The sequence below is a fragment of the Aythya marila genome (assembly GCF_965140915.1).
Source record: "Aythya marila genome assembly, chromosome: 2".
Taxonomy (NCBI): domain Eukaryota; kingdom Metazoa; phylum Chordata; class Aves; order Anseriformes; family Anatidae; genus Aythya; species Aythya marila.
The window spans coordinates 24,793,697-24,805,257 of NC_139043.1; the positions used below are offsets into that span (position 1 = coordinate 24,793,697).

General features: G+C 37.4%; 1 protein-coding gene across 3 annotated transcripts in view; it reads left to right on the top strand.

Annotated features, from left to right (window-relative positions):
* Positions 1-11,561, top strand: part of ANKIB1 (ankyrin repeat and IBR domain containing 1) — a 97,750-nt gene that overhangs the window by 75,287 nt on the left and 10,902 nt on the right. For all 3 annotated transcript variants that reach the window (XM_082753883.1, XM_082753882.1, XM_082753884.1), the window contains exons 10-15: positions 2,496-2,584; positions 3,554-3,684; positions 8,453-8,587; positions 9,160-9,246; positions 9,339-9,405; positions 9,801-9,946. In XM_082753883.1, the coding sequence (XP_082610009.1) occupies positions 2,496-2,584; positions 3,554-3,684; positions 8,453-8,587; positions 9,160-9,246; positions 9,339-9,405; positions 9,801-9,946 (655 nt within the window). The remainder of the gene's footprint in view (positions 1-2,495; positions 2,585-3,553; positions 3,685-8,452; positions 8,588-9,159; positions 9,247-9,338; positions 9,406-9,800; positions 9,947-11,561) is intronic.

An 11,561-nucleotide genomic window follows, 5' to 3' on the forward strand; every position in this document is an offset into this window, starting at 1 on the left:
ATGCCTTTTTTTCCTCCCCACAAAAGAAGACTTTCAGCAATGGCAAGAAAGTTCTGCTAGCAACTGAAGCATTCTGCAGTACTATAAAACAGAACGTTTTGCTGAGGACGGTCATGTTAGTCTCATAGTACAAAACACTGCATGATAAAAATAGCTCTTCTGGAGAAAAAGAAAGCGTGTTCTCAGTTCAGAGGGTCTTCATCATCACTGTATGCTTGAAGGGAGCTTGCTTTATATCTTTAAAGTTCAATCAACACATCGCACATTTCCATACTTCTGTCAGTTCTGCACGATTTCCCAAATAATCTACAGCTTAGACATTACAATATCAGTTTATACTGCAGTTAGTAAGAGATTCTTCAGAATCTATACATTAGAAAACCCCAACCAACCCATAGATAATCACTTGCTATAATGTAGTAAGGAACAATCTGTGAGGATATATCAGTGTGGAATGTCCATTTGTAGGATCTGTAGCCTTTCTCCTCATAAAATCAAGAAAATATAAAAGTAGGAATGTTCTTCTTAAGCATGGGGTTCCTTGGAAGGTACTCATTTTTCATTACCTGCCAGTAACAACACCTTCAACAGAATCTAATCTGTTGTGACAAATATAAAATTCCATTCCTTTTCAGAAAAATTACTGAGATTCTTAAATGTAGTGCAAATGAAAATGGTGCATGAATCCTACATCTGTATCAGACAGATTCTGTATATATAAAACCCCTTCATGCTGTGTCAGACACATAAGGAATTGTAGCAAGCAGACACTTCTGGAAAACAGTCTTAGCAGGTACTGCATGCTTAGTTTTGCACCATCAATCCTCACTCCTGTCTCTCAAAGACACAAGACTGTCTTTTACCTTCTCAGGAGATAAAATATTCCATAAAATATTTTCGTAGAAACTAAGTTAGACTAGGGAGCTCCCATCTTACAATGTGAAGAGTGTGGCTTTCTCATTTATACTGAGATTTTTCAAGATTTCTAAGGGACTCAGTGCAATTCTTGAAATATTTGCTTATTCCTTATGGTAGGATTGTTGAAAATGTCAGTTCTGTTTTCCAAATGTTCTCTAAAATTCTGTAAAGGGTGTTTCATTTTCCACTTTCCATGTTCTGAAAATATTTCAGACTTAAGGACTAAAAATCAGTCTGTCTAAAAGTTCACATATTTGAAAATCAAAGTCCCTTCCTTCTCCCTTCCCACACAGTAGTAGATTGACTGATCAGCTTTTGACTTAAAACTGAGTTTGTTAAAGTTATTTTTTATAATTTCAGTACTTCCTGGGAACAAATACTGTGAGAGAGGCCTGGACTCTTTTGAAATCAATGATTTAAGAGTACTACTGTCCCACAGGTGTGAAAGGTGTCAGTTTTGAACTGTGCTGAGGTTGTCTTATTATAGACTATCTATTCATGCTTGTACAAATCTTTTCCAACTACAGAATCTTAAGCATCTCCAAAGTGGAGCTCCTTGTGTCATGAATTTAAGCTTGTTATATAGCAGACTAGCTAGTGGAAAAAAGGTTCAAAACTGTGCTCCTAGTCCTTTCTTTGTTCAGATATTCCTGTTTAAAATGTGGACAAGAGCGATCAGAGAGATACTAATTTAGCTTCTGAATCTGCACTGCAGAAAGCAGTTCACCATTTGATCTGCGGAAAACTTGCATATGTTCTGATGCAGCTGGCGCCCATCAGATATTTACTCCATCTGATTTTTTTTTGTTTGATGTGGCAGATGTCTGAGGCTGTGTGCCACCTCTCCAGTAAAATAGGGAGTCATTACAAATCCAGAGTCCATATTGACGCATCTACCTACACACAAGAACCATCTGGAAGCCATTTATCTGCTGCTGTATGGTAGTGATTGCCATCCTTAAAGCTAGTACTAACCTCAAGACAAGCTCAAGGGACTCATTTCTCTACTTTGTCCATTTCATTTGGAGACTGATGGAAAGAGCAAAAATCCATAAGCATTTAAAGCTGATTGAAGGGCTTGGATCTTGTTCTGGACTGAAAGCATGAATCTAGTTAAAGATTAATTATTACTACTGCATAGGTACAAATAATACTACATAGAATGAATTTCAGCAATAGCAAACTACCTAGTTTTGGATAATCTCTTTATTACGAGTTGAAATTTAGCTTTATCGTAGAAACTGTACTAGCATTTTTTGTGGCTCTAAAGTAGTACTTTGTCCTAACTTAAAGTGCAAACCTGATGATTTAATTCAGGTTGTAATTTTAAAAGCTCTATTCCTTTCCTGTCTCATTTAAATTCTTTATTAATCTTAATGATGGTCATCTATGCTTGTGAGTAAGTGGTCTAAGAATATTTTAAAATAATGTTAATTGGATGACTTTTTATCTTCCTGACTTAATTAAAGTTTGAGTGTGACTTGATAAGTTTCCATGGCCTTTTAGCTTGAACCAATTTCAACTTTCATTCTAAATCTCTAAATGAATAGTTATTGTGTATACATCTTAATTTTCAGGGAATGTCTTGGTGAAGCACATGAACCTTGTGACTGCCAAACCTGGAAGGATTGGCTACAGAAAATATCTGAAATGAAACCAGAAGAACGTAAGTTGTGCCTTTTTTATTCTTATTATTTTGTTGTTTTCTTCTATTTTTGTGGGCTTTTTTAGTAGCATTAATTAAAACCTTTACATTGGTTGAAAAATAGGATAAAGAAGAGAAAGAAAAGCAAATTGCTGAACGAGGAGCAGCTTCACGCTTTATCTGCGTATGAGGACGCAGTAACGGCAGACTTTAGCCATTCCTCCCTATTCTCTCTTCATAAATCCGCATGGGGTTCAGATAGATTTTTTTCCCTTCCTCTTACAGCTTCCTTCATTATTTTTTCATTTATTACTGAATATAACTTTATTTGTGCTGGACAATTTAAAATCCTTATCCCAGTCTATACGTCCATTAGAATTGTGTTCCATGCAGTTGTTTGTGTGCTTTAAAACTATTTAAAGGCAACAAGTGATGATAATGGTAAGGCTGAGGGTGCATTGCAAGGGAATTGTGGGGAATGGCTTAATGTTAAATAACTGTTAGTGAAACAGCTAACAAAGATGGGGTTTACACAGGACAGATGTTTTCTTGGTCAACAGAAACAAACATACAAAAAAATAACAGTAACTTGAATAAACAGTATCTTAACTTGATTACCACAGTTGAACCTTTCCCCAGTATGTCATAGATTATTCTGAAATGCATATAAAGTGGTATAGATGCAGATTATACCATGCTTAGTCAAACAATGCAATTTTTTCCTATGTTTTTCTCATTTATATATATGCTATATATAACACATACTACACTATGCATAAATAATATGGATAAGATTATTATGTAAAAATGAGTAGGTGTGTATATTTATATATATGTGAGAAATATATATAGTGAGGAATTACAATACTCTATCAAGAAAAAGGTAAACACATATCTTTCCTAATCTGATTTTCACAAGATATTAAACAGCTACAATTTCAACTTGTCTTGTTTTCGCATGCTTCACATCCTCCTGTCACCCTCATAAAGTTGTGGGAGTTAGTGAGGCATATGAAGATGCTGCCAACTGTCTGTGGTTACTAACTAACTCCAAACCATGCGCCAACTGCAAATCTCCAATTCAAAAGAATGAGGGCTGCAACCACATGCAATGTGCAAAGGTAAGAAATGACCTTTCATGTAATTTGTTGTGAAACCATAATTCAGGTTGTGTGTGTCATAGATACATTTCAGGAGCACAGAAGTCCAAAACCTCTGAAATGTGTCTAAGATCTAATGGAACCTGGTGCAAGAATTGCATAATTTGCAAATCGTTAGTTACATATATTTAGAAGATGTTTCATATTTAGTGAAATTTGTTTGGCTGGCAGGTGAGCACTGTAATTATCAAGATTTCGTAAACACCTGACAATTACTGGCAATACAGTATGAAACCTAAGGGAACAGAAATCATTGATAGTTTAATCATCGTTAATAATGTAGAAGAGAATGAACACTTGCAGTTGGCAGAAGATGATATATTTTAAGAAATGGTAAGGTCTAATGAATGTTTTGCCTTCATGCATTTTTCTTTCGCATTATTTCTCTACATGGCAAGACAACAGAGAAGTTTAAATGAAAACTGTAAACACAAATTAATCAGTAGGAATGAAAAGACAGGAAAGGGTAATACCAAAAGAAACTTATTGGTGACAGCAGCCAAAAAATTAGTCATGAGTTTGCACAGTGCTACTGAAATAGAAAAAATATTTTTGCCATGAGTACAGTATAATTTGAAAACACTTTTTCTATCAAATTAGTTAAAAACAGCATATTTAGCATGCTGTTTCTCTATGTCAGAAATATCTTATATAACCACAGCTAATACCTGTTTGAGGGTGATCATTGAAAATACGAAGGTTGCACTTATTTGACATAGTTAGCTTCCAATAAAAAGTTAAGAGGTTTAGAAAGTAATTCTCTTCATTTTTCTGGAAATGTGTTAGTTTCCATTGCTATCCAGGTCTTATTTTCTTTATATTATCATCACATATTTTGTCTGACACGAGCTGAGGATTGGGTTTGGGTTTCTTTTTTTTTTTGGTGTAGTTTGTCTGCAGCAGCAGAGAACAGATTCTGTTCTACTTCAGTTTATGCCAAGTTTGCTGTTCTTTTTTTTTTCTTCTTAAATAATTTTTAAAAGAGGTCATAAATTCCATAGCACTAAAAAGTGTAATAAGGTATGTTGTTCAGCTCAATTTGAAATCTTCCAGACTGTAAACAGAGTGCTTGAAATAGGTATTTGCAGAAGGATTGCATTGGTGTCAAGATTTAAACAATTCATATATGAGATGTAGAATCATGGGAACGTTTAGGCTGAAAAAGACCCTTAAAATCAACAAGTCCAGTCATCCCCTAACTCTCCCATGTCCATCACTAAACCATGTCCCTAAGTGCCACATCCACACATCTCTTAGATACCTCCAGCGATGAGGACTCCACCACCACAGTGGGCAGTCCATTCCAATGCCTAACCACTTTTCCTGTTAACAAATTCATCCTAATATCCAAACTAAACCTCTCTTCCTGGAGCAACTCAAGGCCATTTCCTCATGTCCTGTCACTTTTTAACTGGAAAAAAAAAGAGACTGAGACCCTCCTTGCTGCAACCTCCTTTCAGGGAGATATACATGTAGAGAGCTATGAGGTCTCCCCTCAGCTTCCTTTTCTTCAGACTGAACAGCCCCATTTCCTTCCATTGCTCCTCATATGTCTGGTTTTCTAGTCCCTTCACCAGGTTTGTTGCTCTGGCTTTAGCAACTCGATGTCCTTTTTGTAGTGAGGGGCCCAGAACTAAACACAGTACTCGAAGTGTGGTCTCACCAGCACTGGGTACTGAGTGAAAATCCCTCCCCTCGTCCCGCTGGCCATGCTGTTCCTCACAGAGGCCAGGCCACCGTTGGCCTTCTTTGCCACCTGGGCACATTGCAGGCTCCTGTTCAGCCAGTGTAACAAAATGTTCAGGATGTGACAAAGCCTCTTCAGTTACTTGACAGCAGTTGTTGTCACTGAGCTCCTCTCAAAAGAATGAAAGTATGGCTTAAGACTTGAGAGGACTTCGACTACTAAGCACTGGTGAATATAGATAATTTAATTTAGTACCATCCTGAGGCGCTGGCTGACAACCACAATTCTATTCCCCTTTGATGTCGTTCCTTATAAACAGCTTAAAGTGCCCTTAAATCAGTCAGCTTCCCTTTGTCGTGGAGAGATCTCTGCACACAGAGGCAGCCTCCCCTCAGCCTGGTGAGAAAGTAAAGGAAGGGGAACCTCGGGATCACTGCAGGGCTCAGATGCAAGGTATTGCGGACACCTCGCTTGTCTCTTCCTCCACTGAAGGAAGGGCCTGTTACAAAGCCTCTGCCTTCCCTGCAGTAAGTTCTGCTCAAGCCTACTACGTGGTGAGTAGAGAGCTGCAACCACCTCTTAGGAGCTAGCATGTACCTCGGTGTAGAGACGACGCTGTTCTGTCACAGAATCCATTTCTGTATTTAAGCAGGCACCGTACTGTTTTATGAGCCTGGTTTCTAAGGTAACGAGGCTCATGCAGTCCTGCTGTCTCTCACTCCCCTAACTCTAGTAGCTTTTAACCTTCTGGGTACTTTGAACCAGATAGAGGAGGGGGCATTGCAGATACTAAATCACCACAAATTTCACAAAACTTGGTAGCTCCATGGTACAGAGGCTTAATTTGTACTGCCCCCAAGAGAGAGGCTGAAATACCTACTCAGCAGTTACCTGCTCAGCAATTACCTCTTCTGCTTGACTCAGACGGTGGCCAGGCAGCACGTGTCATTTGGTAAGCCCAGCCAGTGCTGCCACATGGATAGCTGATCATAAAGGCGAATAAAACAGAGCCCAGGGTTTTGGGAGATGAGTCAGAACAGATGGACGCGGTTTTGAATGTTTAATGAGAGTGAACCTCGGGTTATTGAGGAGGCTTTCGGTGATGTGCTGAGAGATTAGAGGATACATATGGTGGAGTGATCATGGAGGGAGGTAATTTGAGAGAGGTGGCATTATTGCAGTAGGAGCATATACACATATAAATGAATAGGAAATGAAGCTTTAATAGTTCTGTTTGTTGTGGAATAACTTGCTTCGTGCTGTTTTGTTTTTTTTTTTTTAATTTTGCTACAATTTTTTTCTAATGGATGTTTCTGAATGATAGGCAAATGATATACACTTCAGACTTTTATATACAACTATTTGCAAACTTCATTCTCAGCACTCATCTTACCATTTTGTATAAGCAAACATCTTCAAAAAATATTTAAATAAAAGGTACAGCACAATAGCAAGAAGAAAGAAGTTTGCATTGGTTTTTAGAAGAAAATTAACATCAGTGGTAAGACAAAATTAGCAAAAGTACAATGCAGGAATTGGATTTCTTTTTGTCATGTAATATAATTAATTGAACAACTTCTTATGAAGTTATTGAGTGTTCCATAGAATCGTAGAATATCTGAGTTGGAAGGGGAAGATGTAGCTTAATTTATTGAATTCAAATAATAATGTTAATGGCTTCCTATTTACTAATTCGTAAATTTTTGCTTCTGTTATTCAGAATTTTTCTTTGTTCATTTGTAAAACAGATAAAATGAACCGGAATGACCAAGTCTTAAAGTCTTTTGCACACCCATCCATAAACAGCTTCCAATTATTTTGAAATAAACTAGCTGAGAATTCAGTGCTGAGTTGAAAATAATACAGTTTGACCTTCCCTAATGCAGAGCATGTCTGGATAAGACAGATCTCCTTGTGTTACCTGTTTTGAAAACTTTCTACTCAGTAAACACAGAAAAGGCTTAACTTGAAGTAATCACTCTTCAAATTCATGTTCTGTGTTTTTTTTCTCTCTTGCTTTAGTAGTTGCTATTAATATTTTACATCATGAACAGTACATGATTAAAATACCAGTAATCACATATTTTGAATTGCTATCAGAAAACAAGTAAAAAAAAAAAAAAAGGTAAAATCATTTTTCACCTAAGCTTTCTGTTTTCTTTAGGCTTATGTTTTTTGAAATTTATTAAATAAAGTCAGTTAGGCACTTCTAAGGTTTTAAGTGCCCTTTCTGCGTTACAGCAGATACTAAATCATAGCACTTCTTTCACATTCACTGCACTACAAAGATACCAGCAGGGCTGCAGATGAGAATAGTAAATTTCAAAAGCACCCTTCTTGAACTGTTGATATTTATCACTGTAAAGGCAGACTAGGACTGAGTGAAGAACTGTTCTTCTCTGTATGGAGAATATTCAGGATTCTAAAAAATACTGCTTTCCAATTTGCAAAAAAGGCAAAATCCTGAATGTTTTTCATTAACCAACAACTGAAGAAAACGCAGGTAAGATCAGTTGAAGAACTGCATTTCGGTAACTGAAGTAATTAGGGTTTTTTGAGTGTTTTACAGTTAAAGTCATTCATGTATAAATCATTTGTTTCATTTTAATGATTTAGAAATTAAATTTACTGATAATTTCACATCTCTCTTAGAGCCAGGAAATTTGATAAAATTCTCCCTTTCTCATCTGCTGTTCCTGTGTCATTTTAAAAATGGGACTTTTAAAAACAAAACAAACAAAAAAAAAAAACCACCTAATCATCTCTATTTATCGCTTGCTTTATTTCATCCATTCAAAACTTAACTTGTTGGTCCAACATAATCTTGGGAATCAAGGAATAAAAATTATGACTTCCACGGTTTTATAACCAAGATCTTCTATAGTACATAAAATAAGAAGGAGGCTCCTCAGAAATTCTATTTAAACTATAAGTACAGTCAGAATAATGTTAATTCATTTTTTCATGGGAGAGAATAATGATGCATAACCGCAGACCTACAATGTATCAGCTTCTTTCTTTTTTCCCCATGTTTTTCTGAAGTGCAAATATGACTTTTGCTGGATATGCCTAGAAGAATGGAAGAAGCACAGCTCTTCTACTGGAGGCTATTACAGATGTACTCGCTATGAAGTTATTCAACATGTCGAGGAACAGTCCAAGGAGATGACAGTAGAGGTAACAAATAAATGTGTTTGTTTAAAAAAATAGTGCTAAGGCTGCAGCTTTCTGTTTAGGGTAAATTCAGTCAAAATTCTTCCCAACCAGAATTTTAACTGGGAAAATATAATTTTAAATATAACAAAAAGACAGAAAGAAAACACTGCTTATTTGTGGACAGAAGTGTAAGATTTGGTTCTTCTTTTGGCTTTGGTAGCAACCACTGGTTGGCTTTAGACAAGTCAATATACTTCTCTGTGCCATGGTTTCCTTTTGTGAAATGTGTGTGCTGGTCCTGTAATTAGGTACTGTGCATTACAGAAGACACATTTGAATCTTGGCATTTGGAAAGTCTGCTTAAAAATAGTATGCACAAACACAGTGCATTGACTCTCAGTTACAGTATTTGCAGGCTTGTGAATTCCAAAAATTACATTTCTCTCTTCTCATACACATCACTTGTCAGTATTGTATGTAATGCTTTACGTGTAGAGGAAGTATAAACAGTTATGTAATTATATCTAATGATGATTATTAAATTAAGCCATAAGACTTGTCTTGATTTGTTTTCCTTTCCCATTATTTTCCAGGCGGAAAAGAAGCATAGAAGATTCCAAGAACTGGATAGGTTTATGCACTATTACACAAGGTTTAAGAACCATGAACTTAGCTACCAGGTATGGGTCAAATCATTTTTACTCATTCTTATTTCCATTTTATTTGTCCCAAAATAATCAGCTTGTTGTATTTTATTGTTTTCTTGTTCTAGTTAGAACAGCGCCTTCTAAAAACAGCCAAAGAAAAGATGGAGCAGTTGAGTAGAGCTCTCAGCGGAAGTAAGTAGAATTTGTCAGTATTTGCTGTGAACTACAAATTTGATCTGAAATCAAATCAAATGTCTTACAGCTAAGCCTCTTGAACAGAGCTCACATCAGTCTGCTGTGTGATGTGATCCCTTCAGTAATACAATTCCTAAGCAGTGAATGAAAGCTAAATGTACAGTAAATCATATATCTTTCAAAGACACAGGGAAAGCAGCATTAGTAAGAGAGAAGTTAATATTCTGTGTTGAGTTCTTGTAGTAAAAACATGGTACACTCATGGAGAACCTGTTGCTGTTTATTTGCAAAATATTTAGCTGATGTGCACATTTTTGGTGGAAATCTCTTACACTAAAATAAATGCTGACATCAGCAGGAAAATATTTTCACAATGTTGTATTGTCTTACAGCCGAGGGAGGCTGCCCTGATACCACATTCATCGAAGATGCAGTACAGGAGCTTCTAAAAACTCGCCGCATTCTCAAGTGTTCTTATCCATATGGATTCTTTTTGGAGCCTAAAAGCACAAAGAAAGAAATATTTGAACTTATGCAGGTAATACACGCATATCATTTGCTTTTCTGTTCTTTTATTGGTAGTGTTAGTTATCAGTGTCTTGTTTCCATTTTTGTAATGTAAAACTGATAGACTTAGTATTTGTAAACAAGTCTGGAAAATTAATGCAGAGGGAAAATTTATACTCTATGACACAGTAGCTTTTAGTTCAATTTTAGGATGAATGAAAAACAACACATGGCTGCAGAATGAAAAGGGCAAGGACAGGTGGAAGGGGAAAAAAAGGAAAATCATTTCTGTTAACCTCCTTTTGAAATAACATTTTAGCTGAACTCTCTCTTTGAGCAAGCTTCATAGCCCAAATACAGAAGAAGCCCTCCCCAGAAAGCAGCGAGTAGACAGTTACATCAGAGGAGGCCTGGATCAGGGCAGGTGTTATTCTGGGCTAGGAAGGATTTTCCATCAAGTTGTCTTCTTCTTCTGTAGCTCCTGTTTCCTGTTTGTCCCTGCTAATGTGTCAGATGAGGGGGTGGGAGGCAGAGCTGGGGGAGAACCAGGGGGTGAGGGTGGGGGTGCTTCAGCTGCAGGGGCTGCTGCCTCCTTTCCTTTCCTTTCCTTTCCTTTCCTTTCCTTTCTTTCCTTTCCTTTCCTTTCCTTTCCTTTCCTTTCCTTTCCTTTCCTTTCCTTTCCTTCCTTTCCTTTCCTTTCCTTTCCTTTCCTTTCCTTTTCCTTTCCTTTCCTTTCCTTTCCTTTTCCTTTCCTTTCCTTTCCTTTCCTTTCCTTTCCTTTTCCTTTCCTTTCCTTTCCTTTCCTTTCCTTTCCTTTCCTTTCCTTTCCTTTCCTTTCCTTTCCTTTTCCTTTCCTTTCCTTTCCTTTCCTTTCCTTTCCTTTCCTTTCCTTTCCTTTCCTTTCCTTTCCTTTCCTTTCCTTTCCTTTCCTTTCCTTTCCTTTCCTTTCCTTTCCTTTCCTTTCCTTTCCTTTCCTTCCTTTCCTTTCCTTTCCTTTCCTTTCCTTTCCTTTCCTTTCCTTTCCTTTCCTTTCCTTTCCTTTCCTTTCCTTTCCTTTCCTTTCCTTTCCTTTCCTTTCCTTTCCTTTCCTTTCCTTTCCTTTCCTTTCCTTTCCTTTCCTTTCCTTTCCTTTCCTTTCCTTTCCTTTCCTTTCCTTTCCTTTCCTTTCCTTTCCTTTCCTTTCCTTTCCTTTCCTTCCTTTCCTTTCCTTTCCTTTCCTTTCCTTTCCTTTCCTTTCCTTTCCTTTCCTTTCCTTGTAGATAGATGTTCAGTGCACGAGTGTGTGCAGGGAAGTCCTGCTACAAGCTGGACTAGAACATTCAGGTCAATAAAGGGATAGGCTAGAAGGGCAGATATTTTGGGGTGGAGACCCCAAATAGCTTGTTACACATGGAGTAACGGGTACACGCTCAAACTCCAGTGAGTAACAAGCTCAAGTATCTGCACACAAGGAGTGGCTGAGGGAACTGGGGTTGTTTAGTCTGGAGAAGAGGAGGCTCAGGGCAGACCTCATTGCTCTGTACAACTACCTGAAAGGAAGCTGTGGGGAGCTGGGGGTTGGTCTCTTCTCACAGGTAACTAGCAATAGGACTAGAGGGAATGGCCTCAAGTTGCACCAGGGGAGATTCAGGTTGGAAATGAGGAGA